Genomic DNA, 23,562 nt, shown 5'->3' with positions numbered 1-23,562 from the left:
GAGCATGTCTTAAGTTGGGAGCTGAAGAAGGTTATGGATTATAGTCGGGGTTGGGGTCAAGGTTAAGGATTAGGATCAAGGTTGGAAGTTAGAGATAATGGTTATTGTTGTGTCTTCACCCAGAGTGAGCAAGGAGAGCCAGAAGGTATGATAACACAGATTTATTCATAGCTTAGATCTGCACAAGTTGCTTACCCAATCATAGTGTACAAAGAGATGATTCTACTACAGCAGGGGTAGGCCACGCCAGTCCTCTTAAGTGCAGCAAGCTGATCAGGTTTTCAGGATATCTACAGTGAATATGCAAGAGATGTGTTTCCATGCAGTGGTGGTAGTACATGTAAAAGCATCTCATGCATATTCAGTGAGGATATCTTGAAAACCCTAATTACTTTTAGCACTCACGGACTAGAATTACCTATCCCTGTCCTACAGCATACAGGTACTGTTAGCTCTAAACAAGAATACACTTGGCTGTGACCTACTGGCAAAAGCTAACATACTAGGCTGAATACATAACAGTTAAAGATAATAGTGAAGTCAAGTGGTGCTTCATTTGCATTCCTGAAGGTTCTTGGTGATAACAGTGTGGGTGGAGTCATGGCGGACCATGCAGGCCACAGAAGGGGTGGTTTTCCACTCCTCGTACGAGAGCTGCAGTAGGCTATTCTGACTGTAGGCCCCATTGCGGTTGGAGACAGCAGGGCCTGCAATGGCACTATTTGTGATGTTTCCACCAATGGTCCACTTGATCTCAAGGATGGCAGGATAGAAGCTGTCAGCCAAACATAAGGCATTGAACACTGAGGAGGGAGAAATGTTCTGTTCGCTGGTGAGGAGAGTGACTGAGGGAGGCAGTGCATCCTTTCCTAAAATAAAGAAATAAAATGCAGTCATTTTTTAAGGTTTTTTTTGTAAGTTGAACATTTTTTGGTTCGTTTAGTGCTTGTAAAAGGAGCTGGATGAAGAATGCTAGAAACAAAATTCCTCCATTAATTATCTACATAACAAGTACAGTATATAGTCTAAGCTATCTTTAACACAGGAATAGGGAGAGAAAATATCTTTGCGTCATCAGGGACAGGCTGAGTCAGTCCTGGTTTTACCCCCAGTGCATCTATGGAGTTGTAGTTTCCCTATTTTCTTGGAAAAATTGGAACTACAGGTCTTAAGACGCAATGAGGGTAAAACCATAATTGACTCAGCCTGTCCAATTGACTTGGACTTATTTTTTAATCCTATCCTTGATCCACCTTGATCTCAGACAGCAGCTTTGTTTCCCTACTACATGTTTCATCTTTATCAAACCTTTTGAGTCAGCAACACAGTACTGAAAAACTAATCCCATCCTGGGATGTATTGACAAGAGTATTGCATGCAAGACATAAGAAGTAATTCTGCAATCCTAATCAACATTGGTTGAACTATTATGTCTTGTTCTGGTCCCCACATTTGAAGTAGGACCTGGAGAAATTGGAAAAAGACCAGAGGAGAAATACAAAAATGTTAAATATAGAGATGATAGAACTAAGGCCTGAATTCACCATTCTCGCCTGAATTCACCATTCACCAACACCGCAGTATTATCGCTGCCGGCTTTCGCATCCAATAGCGCCACCATGAAAGGTGGTGCTATTGGGCGTGCTACTGGCGACAATAAGGTTACTAACCTTATTGCCGCCAGCGAAGACATCGTGGAGTCCACCCGACTCTTCCCCGACTCCGCCCCTAGCCAGCTATCGCATGTGAAAAGGGACTTTTCACATGTGATAGAGGCTTATCGCACGTGATAAGCCTTAGAAAATGACACCCTAAAAGAGTTGGGTTTACTTAGGCCTGGATTCACCATTCTTGCACGGAATGGTGAATCCCGCGATAATGGGGGGTGAGGCAGGGGCGGGCCTATGAAATCTGGCATCGATCGCACCACCGAGGTGTTATCACTGTCGGCTTTCGCACCCAATAGCGCCATCGTGAAAGGTGGTGCTATTGGGCGCGCAACTGGCGGTAATAACGTGGCTTACCTTATCGCCGCCAGCGAAGACACCTCGGAGTTCATCCCGATGCCGCCCCGACTCCTCCCATTCCGGCCCCGACTCCACCCAGACTCCACCCCCGGAAAGCTATTGCATGCGAAAAGGGACATAGGCTTAGAAAATGACCCCCTTAGCTTGAAAAAGGGAAGACTAAGAGTGTCTTGGTGGTGATCTTCAAATACCTAAATGAGGGTTACAATCATAAATTGCTCTTCATCTCTTTGGGGGAAAGGACAAGAAGTGATGGGTTTAAATTACAGCAGGAGATATTTAGGTAAGATATTAGAAAGAATTTTCTAATGGTAAAGATGGTGAAAATGGTGGTCTTTCTGTCATAGGAAGTTTTTAATGGCAGGATAGACATATCTGTCTGAGATGGTGTAGATACAGTGGATCCAGTCTGGAGACAGGGGATGGGACTAGATCACTGGTTTTCAGCCTGGTCCTTGAGGAATAGTTGGTCATTTTGGCTTCTGTGATAATGCTTAGCTGATTTATTATCATATTATATTTCTAAAGGTTCTTTATGTTCTGAAGAAAAACATCTTCTGGAAATTCCTTCATTCTATGATTATAAATTGCAAGAGAAAAGATCTAGCTCCTTTTTCAATGCTGGTCCCATATGAGTTGTGTGAAGAAAGAGACTATTTATGATTTTAAAAAAAGATATAGCAGGCCTTCTCATAAGTTACTGTATTGTTTTTGCTTTTATTTTCTGTATTTAAACTGTATACTGTTGTATAGAATTGTAATTGCTTTTATTATATTAGCTTTATTTTGGATTATGTATGTATATTCTCTGCATTGAACAATTATATTAGAAATTGTTCAATACAAGAATGAATAAATAAATGCATAAAATATGTATAAATTATATTTACATGCACTGCCTCCATTGTATGCAAATATATCTCATGCATACTCATTTTTGTGCATATACTGAAAATCTAACTGACCCAGTCCAGTGGTTAAGAACTACTAGATTAGATTACCTTTTAAGATCCTTTCTAGCCTTATGATTATAATTACACTTGAGCAGAAATATGTAAACTTCATCAAAATAGATTTAGATGACAACTTTGCAAACCTTGAAAAATTTAAGTTTCACCAAATTAGCTTGCTAAATCTTTCTGAAGAAATTTGCTGTAGATTTTCAAAACATTGCTTCAGATTTGGTTAAAGTAGTGTGGTTGCCATGTTATTCCATTTGAATGCACAAAAATAAAGGTTTAAAAAAGTAAAAAATAATATACAGTGAAACCTTTTTATTGGAAAAATGGAATACATTTATTGACTAGCTTTCAGCTTTCAGTATTACACTCCGTTCCTCAGGTTCAAACAGAATAAACAGGACAGAAATGGAAATAACATTGCCAGAAAAAGATTCACTTGAATTTTCTGGCTTCTTTATCACTCGAACACATCAACCCTAAGTCCTTCCCCCTTCCCCTTCACATTACGATTGGAATGTATTCTCTGATTCACTTGTATTTTCAGGCAATGTCATACCTTGCTCTGAACTACTCATTTTGTTTGGATTTCAGAAAGGGAGGGTTACCTCCCAAAAGCTGGTCAAGAAATGTATTAAGTTAGTCCAATGCCAAGGCATCACTTCATATTTGGTGGAATTGACAGATTTGCTTCATGTTATTTGAAATTACAACTCTGACAAATTCAATTTCTTTAGAATGTTTCCAAATCAGCTTGTAAAAGTGTAATGGATTTTCCCCAGTGAATCATGGAAAAATCTGAAGAATGTGTTGAATTCAAAACAGGTTGAAATTCACCTGGTTCAAATCTGACTGAATTGCTAGCACACCTTGTCTACTCCTGAGGTCCCTTCCATCCCGTCTTTCCAGGATTCTAGATGGCTTCTTGATATTCCTTTCAGACCTATCTTTCTATGATCTGAATGACCTTTTAAGGCCCTTCCAGTCCTCTCTTCCTATGATTCTTTAATATGCAACTATGTAGAAAGAGAATTAAATAACTAGTATGTAAATCTATAACAATATATGTTTGTAACTCTGCAATGACTGTATCTCCACTTACCTCCAAACACACTGAGTCTGGTGCCATCACCAAAGATGGAAGTACTGAAATAGTTTGCTTCTACCATGCACCAGTAAATGGCACTTTCCTCTGTTTTCACCTCCTGGATGTGCAGGATATACGAATTGCTTCTGCTGTCTCTTATTGGCAGGAAACGTTCGGAAAAGCCAGGGTTGCGGCTGACAGCCCCATCGTTGCCATGTTTTAGGATGCCAGCTGGAGGGTTGCCCGGCTTCTGCTGAAACCAGAAGACATGGAAGTCTTGGATTTTCCCATCTCCTAATTGGCATTTGAGGATGGCCATCTTTCCTTCTTCAAAAGCAGTGCTATCTGGCTGGGTGACTGTTGGCAGGAGGCTACAACCTAGAGTCAAAAAAGGAGCAGAGAGAGATACAAATGGGCAGGGGAGGGAGATGATGGAGGCTCAGTAGGCAGAGGGACACCAGCAGTGATGATAGCAACCAAAAACAGTGAATAACTAATTTCAAACATACTTGGTCAAGGACAGTGAGAGGTGATGATTGTAAGGGAGGGAGATGCCTGGAATTTGAAAAGGGTTTGTGACAACAAACCAAGCAATTGCTTACTCGGCAGACAGAATGGCCCGAGAGGTCCTTACCCTTATATGAAAATACCTGCTATAAAACTGTGTTATAAAATACACTTTACTGAGAGCGCTATGCAGACTCAGAGATCTAGTTAATAAATTAACCCTTTATTTTCCATAGCCAGTGACATTTTTTTTTTTTAAATGCTAGTTATATAGGAATGCATGGAGAGATTTTGCACTGGTTACATGCTGCAGAATTTTAACAGTTTGCAGAATTCCATATCCTCATCAAAACTGATTTTTTTTCTTCTTTATGCTATTCTTAAGTTGATCAGAGTTCTGCAGGTAAAGGAACATAAAATGACTCCCTGGAGGTCAAAAGAGAGTCATTGACAGAACAGGGAATTAGAGCTGATGCACAATGGGATAAAGTAACTCCCCTCGAGATCACTCACAGAGTCAGTGACAGAGCTGAGAATTAGAGCTGAGGCACAGGGAGACAAAGTGACTTGCCCGAAGTCAATGGCAGAGGGGAAAACTTGAATGCATGTGTTAGAACTGTTGTGAAATAATAGTCCATTGGTCCTTATATCTTCAAGCTGCTGTAGCATGTTAGGAGCATTGGATACATTGTTTTTTGATCAGAAAGTATGAATACAAATGTAAACAACAATTTTATGGCACACAAAGGTTCAGCTTCAACGTCAACATACTAACCTTATGAACTTATACATATTATCATCACTAGCACTAAAGAGATCATTCATGTTTGGAAGCATGTCTCCAAATATAGCAAAATTATAAATACTAAGATCACAGAATCCTAGAAAGACAGGGCTGGAAGGGATTTCAGAAGAACATCTAGAATCATAGAACGATAGGGCTGAATGGAACCTCAAGAGGTCATCTAGAATCATAAGAGAGATAAAGCTGGAAGGGACCTCACAAAGTCAGTTAGGATCATAGAAAGATAGTGCTGGAAAGGACCTCAGGAAATCAGCTAGAACTATAGTGAGATAATGCTGGAAGGGACTTCAGGATATCAGCTAGGATCATAGAAAGATAGTGCTGGAAGGGACCACAAGAGGATCCACTGTACCTAAGATTGTAGAACAGTGTATAATATTATAAAAATGATTACTTACCTCCTAAAGAAAGGGCTATGAAGGTCAAACACAGAAGTTGGGCGGTCATTATATCAATGTGAAGTCTTCGTGTACGCATCACTGAGTGACAAACAGACGGATGCTCAGCTATTTATAGGGACAGAAACAGAATGGATTTGCAAAATATTAAACAGTACATTCTAGCAATGGAACAGATTTCCATTGACTACCAAGGAGGTAATTTTCAAAGGTGTTACATGCGTAAATGTAACACATTATCATAGCAATTTTCAAAAGCCATTTACTCACATAAAGTGCACTTAGGTGAGTAAATCCTATGGACAATTCAATGGCATATACTGTAGCAATTTTCAATGGCACACTTACTCGAGTAAAGTGCATTTACTCAAGTAAAATCCAGTTTTACACATGTAAATGATTTCTAAAATCAGGCCCCAAATGTTCTGAGTAGATGAATTTACCAAGCTAAGTCATTTTCTAAAAACGAATCTCAAAACAGTTAACCAGCTAGTAGTAATATTTATATATATATCTGGATTGTTTTGAATTTTTTGCAAGGCACTGTATAAGAATTGAATAATAATTATAATTATTATTATTGCACTTCAATGTTTCAATGAATGATATTGATGCTTTGTATTTTCAGCTATTATAATAGAACTAGTTGCCACCTACTGAAAATTCAACAGTGATATTGACCCTCCACCCCTCATCTCTTCCTAGCACTTGAAGATATCTGACTCTTCCAAAAACCTAAAATGTAAAGATGAAAAGTGGAACAAAATCTTTTTTATATTGTTCTGAATCTTAAAGGAATTTTAAATAACTATCTCAAGAAATAATGCCCATTTCTTTTTTGATTGCAAGTGAATGCAATTTCCTGGAAGTTTATTGAAGCAAATTGTTAAATCTAGTAGGGAATAAACAAATCAAGGACTGTGAAACAAACATTCTTGTAAGGGGGATGTTCTTAAAACAGGAATCACCTCCATAAGAAGGAAAACCTTGGGGACTGCGAGAAGATGTTCTTAAGAGGGGAATGTTTTATTCAAAGGTAATGCTTATTCTGTTTAATCTAGTCTGCCCTAGTCTATTGCTAGAATATTTATTATTAGTGATAATAAGAGTTATTTCAGTCCCTGAAATCAGTGTCATTTCCCACCTGAAGTAGTCATTCTTCCAGTTGGGTACTTCAGGACGCATCTCCAATCAGTTGTTACATCAGGCCAAAGATGAGGAATCTGGCCAGCTGCAAACTAAGACATCAGACCTGAGCTGAGAAGATGCACATGGTTATCAACTTGTCTTATGTGCAATTTTGTTGCAGTACACATGTATAATATATATACATGTTCTCACTTACATATTTAAGTATAAAAAAAGCATATTGCAGACATGCCACTAAAGTGTCTAACTTACAGCAATTTTGAAATGCGTGAGGATACATGAATACTTCTGGCCACATAGCAATCTAATATTCCACTACAATGTACACAAGTACCTCGAATTTGAAAGTCAGTTTTTTCTATGCAGGCTTAAAACTACTTGTTTGGATTGCCAATTATGTATCCTATTGAATATCCTCAAGCCAGCCTAGTGCCTCAGTGGCAGTTCTGAGGGACCTGGTTTTGATTTCTGGCTCGGGTCTTCTCCTCTCCAGGTCTACCGGGGCTTTGGATATTGTGAATGCAATGTTTCACAGCCCCCAGGAAGGTGAGAATCACAGTCATCATGCAATGGACAGACACCAGGTGGCCAGATTTAGGACCTACGATTGCAGGCTTCTGGAAGGAATCTCTGCAATGTTATGAAGGTATATAAAACAGGTGAAAAATCCCCAGGTAGCTGCAAATAAAGGCTCATGGTGCCAGATCCTAGACTTGGCTCTAACTGAGTTAGAAGAATAAAGGAGTAGGAGGAACCCATCTCAGCAAGAAATAAAAAGTAAAATGGATCCTCAAGTCTGTGAGAACTGTAATAAAATAATAAAAATATATCCTCATGCCTATAAAAACTGCAATAAAATTAGTTCATGCTGCCTAGCAGTAATATTTAAAAAATATATATTTTAATAACATTTCATAATATATGTCAAGCAAAGCACTTTGACAGGAGATAAATGTCTCACATACAAGTCAAAATGGAGTACAGGAAATACATTGTATGTGATGCACCACTAGTTCCCAAAAGGAGGTGCATAGGAGCTGAAATGCAAACAAATTAAATAAAGAAAATTTAGTAAACTTGGTACCTGATTCTCTAAGGGTTTTCCCCATAGATACAAAATGGGAGAAAAGCCTTAATGAATTTGGCCCTTGGGGTGATACCATCATAAGTAAATAACTGTATAGGCAAACAAATACTGCCCCAGAAAAAGTTTCTCACTACTACATTAGGGGGAGTGTACAATCAATTTAAAAAATATCAGATAACATACAATCAACAAAATAATTTTGTATTTAGACTTCTTGTTAAACAGAATCATGTATGCTCATACATTACTATAAAATAACTTACATGTATATTATATATGTAGCAAGAGCATATACAACATATACATTACATGTAAATATGTTTTAAAAAATCAGTCACCACCCATACATACCACACACATACTAAGTAAAAAATAAACCAAGGAGAAAAAGGTTTCACCAATAACCGCTATAGTTCTTAGTAATACAGATCCAAATGAAAGTTCCAAATAAAGATACTCGTTCTGAAGGAAATAATCAGATCTTCAAACTACCCCATAGATCTTCATATGGGAAGTCGACCCCAAATATATTTGTGAAAGATTGATTTAAAAAAATCTCTTCAGAACGAGTATCTTTACTTACAGTACCTGGCTAAGTAGTTCTCTAAAAAAAAAAAAAAAAAAAAAAAAATTTTCAGACAGCAAAAGAAACATTTTTTTTAAAGTTAACTGACCCACGTAGTGTGTATGTATTGGAAATAATTAAGGAAGTTATATGAGACACTAATAAATTCACATAAAAAAATGTATCTCCACAATGATAGAACAGTACTCTGTTCTTCATATGACGGTAATTAGTGGATCGCTGTTTCTAGTGGTAGTTATATAGCATTAAGTAGCAGCAAAGCCACTACATAAGAACATAAGAAATTGCCATGCTCGGTCAGACCAAGGGTCCATCAAGCCCAGCATCCTGTTTCCAACAGAGGCCAAACCAGGCCACAAGAACCTGGCAATTACCCAAACACTAAGAAGATCCCATGCTACTGATGCAATTAATAGCAGTGGCTATTCCCTATGTAAACTTGATTAAAAGCAGTTAATGGACTTCTCCTCCAAGAACTTATCCAAACCTTTTTTGAACTCAGCTACACTAACTGCACTAACCACATTCTCTGGCAACAAATTCCAGAGCTTTATTGTGCATTGAGTGAAAAAGAATTTTCTCCGATTAGTCTTAAATGTGCTACTTGCTAACTTCATGGAATGCCCCCTAGTCCTTCTATTATTCGAAAGTGTAAATAACCGAGTCACATCTACTCGTTCAAGACCTCTCATGATCTTAAATACCTCTATCATATCCCCCCTCAGCCATCTCTTCTCCAAGCTGAACAGCCCTAATCTCTTCAGCCTTTCCTCATAGGGGAGCTGTTCCATCCCCTTTATCATTTTGGTTGCCCTTCTCTGTTCCTTCTCCATCGCAACTATATATTTTTTGAGATGCAGCGACCAGAATTGTACACAGTATTCAAATTGTGGTCTCACCATGGAGCGATATAGAGGCATTATGATTTTTTCTGTTTTATTAACCATTCCCTTCCTAATAATTCCTGATGCAGCACACTGAGCTGACGATTTTAAAGTATTATCCACTATGATGCCTAGATCTTTTTCCTGGGTGGTAGCTCCTAATATGGAACCTAACATCGTGTAACTACAGCAAGGGTTATTTTTCCCTATATGCAACACCTTACACTTGTCCATTTTAAATTTCATCTGCCATTTGGATGCCCAATCTTCCAGTCTTGCAAGGTCCTCCTGTAATGTATCACAGTCCGCTCATAATTTAACTACTCTGAATAATTTTGTATCATCTGCAAATTTGATAACCTCACTCGTCATATTCCTTTCCAGATAATTTATATATATATTGAAAAGCACCGGTCCCTGAGGCACTCCACTGTTTACTCTTTTCCACTGAGAAAATTGACCATTTAATCCTACTCTCTGTTTCCTGTCTTTTAACCAGTTTGTAATCCATGAAAGGACATCGCCTCCTGTCCCATGACTTTTTAGTTTTCTTAGAAGCCTCTCATGAGGGACTTTATCAAACGCCTTCTGAAAATCCAAATACACTACATCTACTGGTTCACCTTTATCCACATGTGAAAGAAAGAAAAAGGGAAGAAGCCCTATAGGATTATTCAGTAACCATCATCTATTATTATTTATAGGAAAATAGGGGGGGGGGGGGCAAGAATAATTAAAGCAGATACAGAAGCAAAATACAAAACAGACAGCATAGCTTCATGCAATCACATTACTCTTATTTATTTATTTATTTATAACTTTTATATACCGACATTCAATCGAATATCACATCGGTTCACATACAACTGGGGTACAAAAAAACTAAATAGAAAGAAAGGAAGGATAAAAAGTTACAATTAACAGGGAATTGTAAAGGAACAGGACAAGAGTGATGGAACGGTCAGGGAGACCAAGTGAGTAGAATGGCAAGGAAGAAGACAGAACATTAAACAAATTCGTTAAAGGAGCAACTTTGTTAAGAGAGCAACGTTGTTAAGAGAGGATTATATTACATACTAAATAACGGTTAAGAGGCAATAGTTAATGCAGTATATTGTAGTTACAATGTATAATAGTTGAAGTTTACCAGATTGGCTGTATGAGAGTTATGTAGCAATAGAAATTACATTGTTACAGTAATAATACCAGGTGTGAGGACGGAGACGAGGTTGGGTTACATGAATACTTGTTTGAACAACCAGGTTTTTAACTTTTTTTTAAAAGTGTTTGTACAGTGCTCCAACCGTAGGTCTGGAGGCATCGAGTTCCATAACGTAGGGCCAGCGATGGAGAGAGAGCACGTTCTCGGGTGAAAGTGAGCTGGGTGGATTTGTATGAGGGGGTAGTCAGTGTCCCTAGGTAGGCGGATCTAATAGGTCTGTTGGGGATATGAAACTGGAGAGAATCATTAAGCCAGTGAATCTCATTATTGTGAATGGTTTTGTGGATAATAGGTAGGCTTTTATGAAGGATTCTAGCTGGGATGGGAAGCCAGTGGAGATCTCTGAGGATTGGAGTGATGTGATCGGACCTGCGAGAGTTGGTAAGAATTCTAGCTGCTGCATTTTGCAGCATTTGCAGAGGTTTGGTGGTCGACGTGGGTAATCCCAGGAGTAGGGTATTGCAGTAGTCGATCTTTGTAAATAGTGTAGATTGGAGGACTGTTCGGAAATCGTTGTGGTGTAAGAGGGGTCTTAATTTCTTCAGTATGTGTAGTTTATAGAAACAGTCCTTTGTAACGTTGGTTATGTGTTTTTGGAGATTGAGGTGGTCATCAAGGGTGACCCCTAGGTCTCTAACATGTTGTGAGAAGGGATGGGAGGGATGAGGAGATGGTAGAGAGTGGCGGGCTGGAGAGATGTAAAGTAATTCAGTTTTCGAGGTGTTTAGGGCGAGGTTAAGGTTAGTAAGAAGACTATTGATTGAGGAGAGGCATTTATCCCAGGCTTAAGGGCATTTGTTACAGAATCCATGACTGGGAAGAGTATCTGGACATCGTCAGCATATACATACTGAGTGAGTCCAAGATCTGCAAGAAGTTGGCATAGAGGTAGTAGGTAAATGTTAAAAAGGGTAGGTGAGAGGGAAGAGCCTTGGGGAACTCCATGTGATAACTTGATTGAGTTTGATTCATGGTTGCCAATTTTGACTTTGTAGAAGCGGTTGTCTAAGAAAGAGGAAAACCAGTTCAGGGCTGAGCCTGAGAATGAGATACCGATATCTTAGACAACTCCTGAGCCTACGATACCGATATCTTAGACAACTCCTTCAGGGGATTCTTAGGAATGAGAGTCCAAATATTGTCTTAACTGATCTGCTTCAAGGAAAATATATCTATTATTTTGAAAGACAATCAGACATCTGCATGGAAATCGCAGAAAAGATTTTGCACCTCTTGCCAATACTTCACTTTTCATATTTAGAAATACTTTCCTTCTTTCTTGCATCTCTCTTGTTATATCTGGAAAGATTCTGATTTGTTTCCCATAGAAAAGAGCTTGTTGTTTTCGGAAATATAACTGCAATATTAAATCTCTGTCCGATACCCGGATAAACGTTACCAATAAAGTTGCCCTCGACTCCACATTGGTCTCATAAGATTTCTCTAATATTTCTGAGAGATTATCAGTGGACTCTTAAACTTGATCTCTTATATCAGATTTTGATGGTATATATAAAATTCTAGATAATGTGGGAATTGTAGCTTCGGTAAGTCCCAGTATGTTTAAAAATAACTTTTTAGAAGATCTTTAGCGGTAATCTATTTAGTCCGGGGAAAATTGAGGAGCCTAAGATTAGGCTTCCTCAACTTGTTCTCAAAAAGGTCCATTTTTTTCTTTACACTGATATCCGATTTTATCAATTCACATTGTACTTCTTTCGTGATTTACCTCTAAAAATGCCTCACACGAAGTGCAAAGCAAAAATACTTCTACCTCAATTTTTTTCATTTTTGCCTCCATCTGGGTAATCTTTTCCTCCTGAGTTTGCACTTTCCTGAAATTTTCTTTAACAATATTTGTTAAATCAGCGACATTCTTACTTAAACCAGTATTAGCCTTCCATATTAACTCTAATGTGATTTTCTCCGGCGTCTCCAAATGCAGGGGAATTAAGACTTTCAATTTGGTCTCTTTCCCTACCCCCGAGGGCCTTCTCTCCGACGCCAACCATGATTCCTCCTTGCTCACAACCCTGGAGCCCAGAACCAACGGGCTCTCCGAAGCAGTCAGCTCACTAGCGCCGCTTCTCTGGGGAAACAGTGTCCTTGGGGTTAAAAGATATTCCGTCAGTGACTCTTGATGTTCTGCCCCCCCTATCTCTAAGGGGGCCCAATGGAGGAGGTGGAACAGTTGGCGCTCTGTGACTGAGGGATGTCTCGTCTGGCCTGGAGTCCGTCGGCTGCCCTCCAACATGGTCTACTGCGGCCCCTCCCTCCGGTTGGTGTTGCATGGCTCTCCCAATGGCTTCATCTATCACGGGTTGTCTGGAGGAAAAAATTGGTGTCGAGGTAATCTCGCATATTTTTGCTTTGCACTTCGTGTGAGGCATTTTTAGAGGTAAATCGCGAAAAAAAACCAGGAAAAACTTTAGATTTTCCAGGAGCCGAGGAGCCTGCGTTTGCTATGCAGCGGCCATCTTGCCCCCCTCCTACAAACCATGTCTTTCTATATGCTTTACGATTTTGATCTTGAGAATAGTTTCCACTATTTTTCCTGGCACTGAAGTCAGGCTCACTGGGGTCTATATTTACCTGGATCGCCCCTGGAGCCTTTTTTAAATATTGGGGTTACATTGGCCACCCTCCAGTCTTCAGGTACAATGGATGATTTTAATGATAGGTTACAAATTTTAACTAATAGATCAGAAATTTCATTTTTGAGTTCCATCAGTACCATCCGGTCCAGGTGATTTGCTACTCTTTAGTTTATCAATCTAGCCTACTACATCTTCCAGGTTTACAGTGATTTAGTTCAGTTTGTATGACTCATCACCCCTGAAAACCATCTCCGGAATTGGTATCTCCCCAACATCCTCATTAGTAAACACTGAAGCAAAGAATTCATTTAGTCTTTCTGCAATGGCCTTATCTTCCCTAAGAGCCCCTTTAACCCCTCGGTCATCTAATGGTCCAACTGACTCCCTCACACATTTCTTGCTTCGGATATATTTAAAAAAGTTTTTATTATGAGTTTTGCCTCTATGGCCAACTTAATTTCAAATTCTCCCTTCGCCTGTCTTATCAATGTTTTACACTTAACTTGACAATGCTTATGTTTTATCCTGTTTTCTTCAGATGGATCCTTCTTCCAATTTTTGAAGGATTTTTTTTTGGCTAAAATAGCCTCTTTCACCTCACCTTTAACCATGACAGTAATCGTTTTGCCTTCTTTCCACCTTTTTTAATGTGTGGAATACATACGCCTCTAGGATTGTATTTTTAAACAATGTCCAAGCCTGTTGAACACTTTTAACCTTTGCAGCTGCACCTTTCAGTTTTTTTCTATTTTCCTCATTTTATAAAAGTTTCCCTTTTTAAAATTTAGTGTTAGAGCTGCAGATTTACTTATTGTCCCCCTTCCAGTTATTAGTTTAAATTTGATCATGTTATGATCACTGCTGCCAAGTGGCCCCACTACCGTTACCTCTCTCACCAAATCCTGCATTCCACTAAGAATTAAATCTAAACTAGCTCCCTCTCTTGTTGGTTCCTGAACCAATTGCTCCATGAAGCAATCATTTATTATATCCAGGAACTTTATGTCTCTAGCAAGTCCTGATGTCACATTTACTCAGTCAATATTGGGGTAATTGAAATCTCAAAACAAAGGAGTCAATAGGTAAACCACAATGACCAAATACATACACAAAAATGTGGAACCCAAAGGAAATTTGAAATATTAGCCTAAGAAGGTGTCAGCAAGCCTGACGTTGTGTGACTTCAAAACAAGACACCAACCGCTCTAATCATTCACCTTCATCATACTTTAATACTTCAAAAAATATTGGGGTAGATTTTCAATTAGCGCGATTTGGCATACTTTTGTTGGCGCATCAGGCGCAAACAAAATCCCCGCACGCCAGCGGGCCGCTAGCGCGCCGGGACGCGACCTGGGGGCGGGTCCGGAGGGCGCGCCCATGCCCCCGGACTGCCCCGGGCCGTAACCACGCCCCCCGGGCCCGCCCCCGAAACGCTACGGCCCGCCCCGAAAACGCTGCGCGGATCAGGCCCGCCCCCTCGACACGCCCCCCTCGGTAAACCCCGGGACTTACGCGAGTCCCGGGGTCTGCGCGCGCCGGTAGGCCTATTGAACATAGGCGCACCGGCGCGCAGGGCCCTGCTCACCTAAATCCGCCCGAATTTAGGCGGATTTAGGCGAGCAGGGCTCTGAAAATCCGCCCCATTTTTTGCATATATTTTATATTTTATTTAAAAATAGTCCTCCATCTTAAAACTGGTGTTAAAGGATCAACTCTTTAAATTGAAGTATAATATAGCCCAACATGGCCAGTGTTTCACTTTAAAAGCTTCTTCAGGGGCATGCGAAAATCATGATATTAAATCATGAATTTAATCTCCTTTGAGTAAATGTGCATAAAATTGCTGTTAATTTGGGCAGACTAGATGGGCCTTTTTTGTCTTTATCTGCCAGTTACTTTTAAATAACTTGGAAAGAAACCAGTTAAAAATAATCTGTTGTTTTCTCAATAATATGTGTGTGAGTAAGCTTGTAAAATCTTCCCCTAAAGGCTTTCTGATTTTAAAAATGACCTTTCTGCAAAATTAAAGGCAAGGTTTATTGATGACTAAGACAGTAAGTGACAGGCAGAGAGGGAAATCTGTTTCTCACATCTGTGAACAAAAGTCACTGAGGCGGAAAGGGGAAAAAAAACAGATTTAATTTTAGGTGTTGCTTGTTTTTCAGTTTCAATATTTTCTTAACTGACTTTAAAAAGTTGTTTTTCAGTATTCCGATTTGCTTATTCTGATTCCAGGGAGCTGCTGAAAACTGAGGCCAGAGAAAAAAAAGAGTGGCAGGCAGGGGAAAAGCAGGGGCAATAAACATACAGGGGACTGCTGAGGGGAGAGGGAAAAGGGGCAATAAACATATACCAGGACTATTGAGAAGAGAGAGAAGAGCAAGCAAGGGAAAGGCAGGGGCAATAAACAGATATAGGAATTGTTGAAGGGGGAGGGGGGGAAGGCAGGTGAAAAGCAGGGGCAAAAAACAGATGCAGGAATGATTGAGGAGAGAAGACACAGATGGGGAAAAGGGCAATAAAAAGATACAAGGACTATTGAGAAGAGAGAGAGGGGCAGGCAAGGGAAAGCAGGGGCACTAAACAGGAACTGCTGAGGAGAATGGGGAAAGCACGGGCAGTAAAGAGATATAGAAACTGAAGGGAGAGAGACAGCAATAAACAGGAACTGCCAAGAAGAGAAAGGGGCAATAAGGGGAAAAGCAGGGGCAATAAATGATGGTGGAGGAGCGCTGGCTGTGGGGGGAGTTGTAGGGAATGGTGGGGAAGCGCTGGGGTAGGGGAGCAGTAAGGAATAGTGGAGGAGTGTTAGCTTGGAGGAGAGTTCATGCCTCCTGCAGTCCCTACCAAAACATCTGTGGAGAAGGAGGGGGCAGACAGGAAAAGCAGGGGCAATAAACAAAGATGCAAGAAGTTGAACTGCTGAGGAGAGAGAGGGGGGGGCAGGAGGGACAAAACAGAGGCAATAGACAGAGATGCAAGAACTGCTGAGAAGAGAGAGAGAGGGGGGCAGGAGGGGTAAAACAGAGGCAATAAACAGAAATGCAAGAACTGCTGAGGAGAGAGAGGGGGCAGGAGAGGCAAAACAGAGGCAATAAACAGAAATGCAAGAACTGCTGAGGAGAGAGAGGGGGCAGGAGAGGCAAAACAGAGGCAATAAACAGAAATGCAAGAACTGCTGAGGAGAGAGAGGGGGGGCAGGAGGGGCAAAACAGAGGCAATAAATAGATATGCATGAACTGCTGAGGAGAGAGAGAGGGGGCAGGAGGAGCAAAACAGAAGCAATAAACAGAAATGCAAGAACTGCTGAGGAGAGAGAGGGGGGGCAGGAGGGGCAAAACAGAAGCAAAAAACAGAAATGCAAGAACTGCTGAGGAGAGAGAGGGGGGGCAGGAGAGGCAAAACAGAGGCAATAAATAGATATGCATGCATTGCTGTGAGAGAAGGGCAAGCAGGGGCAATAAATAGAAACACAGGAACTATTGAGGGAAAGCGAGGATCAGGCAGGGGTAATTAACGTAGATGCAGGAATTACTGAGGAGAGAGGGGGCAGGCAGGAGAAATAAACATGCAGGAACTGCTGAGAGGGGAGAGAGGGCAGGAGGGGAAAAGCAGAGATAAAATGCTAGCCTGAAATTTAAGAGTAAGAAATATTAAAAAAGAAAAAACACTTTTGCTCTCCAGCAATCTCATAATACAAATACTGGAGTTCTTCACACAGAAAAACTGACACCTTGAAAACTCTGCTGAGGTTTTAAGATTTGCTAAACAAATAAAGGGGGTAGAAAGGAGCAGTTTTCGCAACATGTGCTAGGACTTCATTATCAGACAGTTTTAAGAACATAAGAACATAAGAAAATGCCATACTGGGTCAGACCAAGGGTCCATCAAGCCCAGCATCCTGTTTCCAACAGTGGCCAATCCAGGCCATAAGAACCTGGCAAGTACCCAAAAACTAAGTCTATTCCATGTAACCATTGCTAATGGCAGTGGCTATTCTCTAAGTGAACTTAATAGCAGGTAATGGACTTCTCCTCCAAGAACTTATCCAATCCTTTTTTAAACACAGCTATACTAACTGCACGAACCACATTCTCTGGCAACAAATTCCAGAGTTTAATTGTGCGTTGAGTAAAAAAGAACTTTCTCCGATTAGTTTTAAATGTGCCCCATGCTAACTTCATGGAGTGTCCCCTAGTCTTTGAAAATATGATTTCATTGTTCAAAGCAACTTTTCACTCTTTCCAATCTTTATTGGTACAAACTACCGTGACCAAGAATATGAGGATGAGGACCTATATAATCATCCCAAGCTTTTTCCCTTGCCTGCCCCTCCCCCTCCAGAATGTTTTGTGCCTCCCCCAAGCTTTACCTCTCAATCCATCACCACTGAGGATCCTCTGTGCCTATCCCAGGCTTTATCCCTCACTCCCCCACCGCTGAGGATTCTCTGTGCCCATCCCAAGCTTTATCCCTCACTCCCCCACCACTTAGGATCTTCTGTGCCTCTCCCAGGCTTTACCCCTCACTCCCCCACCGCTGAGGATCCTCTGTGCCTGTCCCAGGCTTTATCCCTCACTCCCCCACCACTGAGGATCCCCTGAGCCTGTCACAGGCCTTATTAAATTCTAATACTATTTTGGCCGCCACTGTTCCATGCACCCACCATCCTTTCTGTGAACACATTATTTATTATGTCCTGTCTGAATCTGCCCCATTCCGTTCTCATCTTATGAGCACACATTTTAGAATGTCTTTCTGCCACTGAAACACACACCATCATTCCCAGTCCCTTTTTTTTTTTACTTTTTTCACAGCTGTCTCCTCCTGCTCTTTTGGACTTCCAATCCAATCCAATTGGAACTGGCACCTGGAGGCTTTATTCACAACTACTCTTCCCCTCCCCATATTTTTAATCCTCCCTCTTCTCCCCTCTAGTCCAACCATTCCAGCAATAGTCCGTGGCTGGAGGCAGCAGACCATGGATATTTCCAGAATCTTGAATAAGTTCACCCTGAGTTTGGTCACTAGGTGTCCCAATCCACCCAGGGACTGAGGACCCTGTCTCTGCAGCATCCACGGCTCTAGTCAGTCCGGGTAGCAGAAGTCAGGTATGGGAATCGAAGCCAAGTCTTTTTTGCATGGCAGTGCCCCCTGCCAGCTCAATCCACATTCTCCCATGTACCATAACACTTTGACATTTGTACCAGCACAGTACACACCCTCAGCCTCTTTTCTTTTGCCACTCTGCAGTAACTGAATGAGAAACTGACCTGTTGCCAATAAACTGAGATCTAAGCAAGGAGTCAGAGAGCAGAGCTACACACGCAGGTATTACCCAAAGGACTCAGAGTTGTACAGGAACTTGTAACAACTCTAGAAAAAACTAACGTCAGCACAGAACACACACTAAGCTTCTTCATTCACTGCCATGTTGCAGCAACCGAGTGAGAAGGCAGCTCGCAACCAGTAAACTGAGAAGGATGTGTTGCCAGTAGTCACAGAGGAAAGATACACATAGGCATCACCTGAAGGGATCATTGTTCTACGGGGTCTTTTATCACCAATTGAAGGCATAAAAACCTTGTACAAAGGTGTAAAAGGTATTTCCATTAACTAGATGTCCTTCTAGAATGGTTTTCCTTGGTCTTATATAGCAACTAAAGGTCATGATTCAGTCCAAAAGCATTTAAAGAGTCTCTCTCTCTCTGCACACACAGTCATAAGGCATCAGCACCAGTGAATATCAAGAAAATAATAATTAGCAGCAAACAGAGCACACAGGGGGACTCTGTCCATTAGTGCACTACTAACACGGCAATCCTACTACTCTGTCCATACAGTCACAGGGGAGACGCCATCCCTGATTCTATCAGTAATAAAATAAATTCCATCGCCTTACAGACCTTTCCCACGGTGTAAGTTCCCGGCTGCCCGCTCCTTGCAGCCTACTCTGGATGTGCATCAGCCTCAGAGAGAGAGCCCAGCTAGCCTGGGGCAACCGCAGATGCCTCGGCATCTCGGCCCAGGCCCTGGAGAACCAGCACAGTTGCCTGCAGCTGTTCCCTCGTCAGTAACGGCTCTTTCTGAAAAGCCACAAAATCTGCTGGCCCTCTCCAGGGGCCTCCTGAGCTAAAATGGTTGTGTTTTGGGAGCAAACATCTGCTATCCTGTTGGTGCCTGAGGACCCTGCCGCATCGATGGCTGACTGCATTACTACAGTGCCTAGCGATCTCAGGCTTTCCCCTTGCACTTCTGCATCTAGGGATCCTCTTTGCTTATCCCAGGCTTTCTTGAATTCTGTAACTGTTATTGCCTCCTCTGCCTCCCCTGTGATGTTGTCGCCTATATCCACCATGCTTTCTGTAAAGAAATATTTCCTAGTGTTACTCTCAAGTCTACCCTGATATAGTAATATACCAACATAGTAAATGGCCCCCTCCTGTCTGCCTAAGTTGAAATTTGTCTACTTTGGGGAGATGCATGTATACATTCCCGCATGCAACCCCAACACCAACCCTCCTCTTCCCCATGACTTTTACTTGATCTGTCAACCCCTTTCCTATCACTGCCCTTTACATCAGTCCCAAGCATGCCCAAAATCTGTTACAGTGATGGTCTCCACCGTTTCTGCTGGTAGGCCATGTCAGGCCTTGCCATCTTTATTGTTTCTTCTTACAAGGCCAGTGCGTAAGCCAACACCCAGTTCTAGGTCTTATTGACAAGTTTTGTAATAATCCCCACCACTAATAAGGTTAGTGAGGATGTTGTGATAAATAATAAAATATGTCCATCCCCCCCATTCTCATTGAAGCCGGGGTTTCATCTGTAGAACCTCCATGTACGTCGCTCAAGCCTTCTTGGAATTCTGATGTGCTTGTATCACTGTTTTTTTGTTGTTAATAACATAAGGCCAAACCAGGCCACAAGAACCTGGCAAGTAACTGCTGTTCTATGCAGGTTATTCCAATGCTGTCTTGGCAGCAAAATGCAGTCATACCACTGCTGTTTTGGGCTGAACCACCCATCTATACAGTTTACTCCCAGGTTTCATTATCATCTTCTTGCTACTAGGTGTCCTCCAAGAGAGAGACAGGACAAGAGAAGCAGGCTGGTCAGCAACAGTGACCCAACAACTCAGTGACCCAACCAGATGAAATGCAGGGCATGAGGAGCGGGCTGGGCAGCAAACAGAGAACCTGATATGACATGTGGGTTTAAAACTGCACACTGAAACTCAGAGCACAGTTTCTAAATGTGCAGGTAAAAACTCTCTAGATGCAGTAAGCACAAATCCTGAGTTAACGTGTGCCTTCAGCACAGGCCGATCACACATTTCAGTTTGGGGGAACAGGGAAGTCTCTCAGACATTATAGCATAATATGGATTTATGTATTTAAAATATTATTTATGTGCACAAAAATGCTTTTGGTGCAGAAACATTTTTACTTATTTTTAAATATTTACCATGCTACTCTCTCCACAATTCTAGATGGTTTACAAATCACCATACATAAAACCTTTTACATATTATATGTTACGGCTATGGCTGCTGTGCAACCGCCTCACCACCAGGGGTCCCTCTAGAGCTGGCTCCCCTGACAGGCCCAGTCTATCTCCCTTCTCCTCTCTATGTTCTGGGCTTTCCCTTATAACCCTGCCTGACAGTTCCCTCAGTGCTTCGGCATCGAGCTCGCCTGGGCTCCCTGCTCTAGCCTTCCTTGCTTGCTGTGCGTGTGGTCCTTTGACCTTGCTTTGCCTAGCCTTGCCTTCGGGCCTTCTGTCTTGCCTTGTGTGGCCTTCGGGCCTTCTGTCTTGCCTTGCCTTGCCTTGCGTGGCCTTCGGGCCTTCTACCTTGTCTTGCCTTGCCTTGCCTTGCGTGGCCTTCGGGCCTTCTGTCTTGCCTTGCCTTGCGCGGCCTTCAGGCCTTCTACCTTGTCTTGCCTTGCGTGGCCTTCGGGCCTTCTACCTTGTCTTGCCTTGCCTTGCCTTGCCTTGCGTGGCCTTCGGGCCTTCTACCTTGTCTTGCCTTGCCTTGCCTTGCGTGGCCTTCGGGCCTTCTACCTTGTCTTGCCTTGCCTTGCGTGGCCTTCGGGCCTTCTACCTTGTCTTGCCTTGCCCTGCCTTGCGTGGCCTTCGGGCCTTCTACCTTGTCTTGCCTTGCCCTGCCTTGCGTGGCCTTCGGGCCTTCTGTCTTGCCTTGCCTTGCCTTGCCTTGCGTGGCCTTCGGGCCTTCTGTCTTGCCTTGCCTTGCCTTGCCTTGCGTGGCCTTCGGGCCTTCTACCTTGTCTTGTCTTGCCTTGCGCGGCCTTCGGGCCTTCTACCTTGTCTTGTCTTGCCTTGCGCGGCCTTCGGGCCTTCTACCTTGTCTTGCCTTGCCCTGCCTTGCATGGCCTTCGGGCCTTCTACCTTGTCTTGCCTTGCCCTGCCTTGCGTGGCCTTCGGGCCTTCTGTCTTGCCTTGCCTTGCCTTGCCTTGCGTGGCCTTCGGGCCTTCTGTCTTGCCTTGCCTTGCCTTGCGTGGCCTTCGGGCCTTCTACCTTGTCTTGTCTTGCCTTGCGCGGCCTTCGGGCCTTCTACCTTGTCTTGTCTTGCCTTGCCTTGCGCGGCCTTCGGGCCTTCTACCTTGTGCTGTGTATGGTCTTCGGACCTTCTGCCCTGCCCTGCCTTGCTTACTGTGCGTGTGGTCCTACGGGCCCTCTGCTCTACTGTCTGTGTGTGTTTGGCCTACGGGCTCTCTGCCCTGCTTACTGTGTGTGGCCTACGGGCCTTCTGTGTGTGTGTGGCCTACGGGCCTTCTGACCTGCCTTGCCCCGCTTACGGTGTGTGGCCTACGGGCCTTCTGTGTGTGTGTAGCCTACGGGCCTTCTGACCTGCCTTGCCCCGCTTACGGTGTGTGGCCTACGGGCCTTCTGTGTGTGTGTGGCCTACGGGCCTTCTGACCTGCCTTGCCCCGCTTACGGTGTGTGGCCTACGAGCCTTCTGACCTGCCTTGCCCCGCTTACGGTGTCTGGCCTACGGGCCTTCTGTGCGTGTGTGGCCTACGGGCCTTCTGACCTGCCTTGCTCTGCCTCCTGCCCTGACCCAGCCTGAACCTAGACACTGCTATCTGCCGCCTGCCCTGACCCAGCCTGAACCTAGACACTGCTATCTGCCTCCTGCCCTGACCCAGCCTGGACCCAGACCCTGCTAACTGCCGCCTGCCCTGACTCAGCCTAGACCCAGACACTGCTACTTGCTGTCTGCCCTGACCCAGCCGGGACCCAGACACGGTTTCCAGCCATCCCTGTCTCTCTCCACGTGGAGCCACCCTTTTGGGTGGTGTTCACTACCCCTGAACTCAGCCTGAGCGTAACATTATAAAGCAATATGACTAAAATCTAACAACACATAAAACAAAAACAAAGTAGGATAGGACAAATAATGCAGTCACTTATTTATCTACACTCTTTATACCATGTTGTCTTCCTCCAGCACTGCCCACTCTTACACTCCAAATGCTTGTGTAAAAAAGAAAGCTTCCAATTGCTTTGTAAAAATACCAATCTCCATTTTGATTTTAAACTCCTCGGGCAAAGAAATTCCAGGCACAGCTCCTGCAGCTGAAAGCATTCTACTCCGGGATTCTGCTATCCTTTTTATCTGTTTAACGGATGAACTCATTCAGAAGCCGAGATCAGCGGATTGTAGTGTTCTAGTTGGCAGATACCTATGTATCATCGCCCCAGGACAACGTGTGCGCAAAGCAAGGCCTTCTGCACAAAAATCCTGATTTCAGATCGCAGTGCCATAACTCTGGCTTCTGCAAGCGCTGGAAACTGTTCTCCACCTCGGGACAGGAGTAAAATTCCCAGTGCTAAGAAACTCCAAGTTAAGCCAGCGCAGCTCTCTGCGTTAGGGGGGTAATCGTTAATGCCTTCATCAGCATGGGATTTCTAGGCGAGGGCGCTGAGCAAGAAGCACGGTTTTATATGCACATCTTTGTGTGAAACACTGCTTCCTGCTTTGGGAGTAACATTTTCATACAAAAAAATGTCTGCACAAACGAGAGTAAAACTGTGCACTCTGCCCAGTGCAGCTTATTGCATCAGCCCCAGAAGCAGCAGCAGCAGCTGCAAGACCCCAGGCATACAGAGGGGAACAGGAGAGCGTTTATCTCTTTTTATGCTTTTTTGGGGGTCAAAATACCCCAACCTAACCAGGAAAGAGGCAGAGCAGGAGGAGCAGTCTGGGCAGTAACAATAGCCCAACA

The 23,562-nt window shown here is 42.8% G+C and overlaps 1 protein-coding gene across 1 annotated transcript; it reads right to left on the bottom strand.

The window, feature by feature from the left end:
• Positions 1-146: 146 nt before the first annotated feature.
• On the bottom strand, positions 147-19,312 carry LOC115081228 (immunoglobulin lambda-1 light chain-like). The gene is made up of 5 exons (XM_029585771.1): positions 19,218-19,312; positions 6,928-7,021; positions 5,784-5,891; positions 4,089-4,451; positions 147-869 (listed from the first exon to the last, which is right to left on the bottom strand). The coding sequence occupies exons 2-5, from the start codon at positions 6,938-6,940 to the stop codon at positions 553-555; spliced, it is 801 nt and encodes a 266-aa protein (XP_029441631.1). The 5' UTR covers positions 6,941-7,021; positions 19,218-19,312; the 3' UTR covers positions 147-552.
• Between the last annotated feature and the right edge of the window lie 4,250 nt (positions 19,313-23,562).

Source organism: Rhinatrema bivittatum, chromosome 1, assembly GCF_901001135.1.
Source record: "Rhinatrema bivittatum chromosome 1, aRhiBiv1.1, whole genome shotgun sequence".
Lineage (NCBI taxonomy): Eukaryota > Metazoa > Chordata > Amphibia > Gymnophiona > Rhinatrematidae > Rhinatrema > Rhinatrema bivittatum.
The sequence above is the reverse complement of the archived record's forward strand: the minus strand, read 5'-3'. Positions and strand labels throughout refer to the sequence as shown.

What these genes read in the sequence shown, in the direction of transcription:
- LOC115081228 (XM_029585771.1), bottom strand. An exon ending in CATAGCCCTTTCTTTAGGAG is followed by an intron (nt 4,452 to 5,783) that starts GTAAGTAATCAT and finishes TTTTGACTCTAG; the next exon opens with GTTGTAGCCTCCTGCCAACA. An exon ending in CAGACTCAGTGTGTTTGGAG is followed by an intron (nt 870 to 4,088) that starts GTAAGTGGAGAT and finishes TCTTTATTTTAG; the next exon opens with GAAAGGATGCACTGCCTCCC.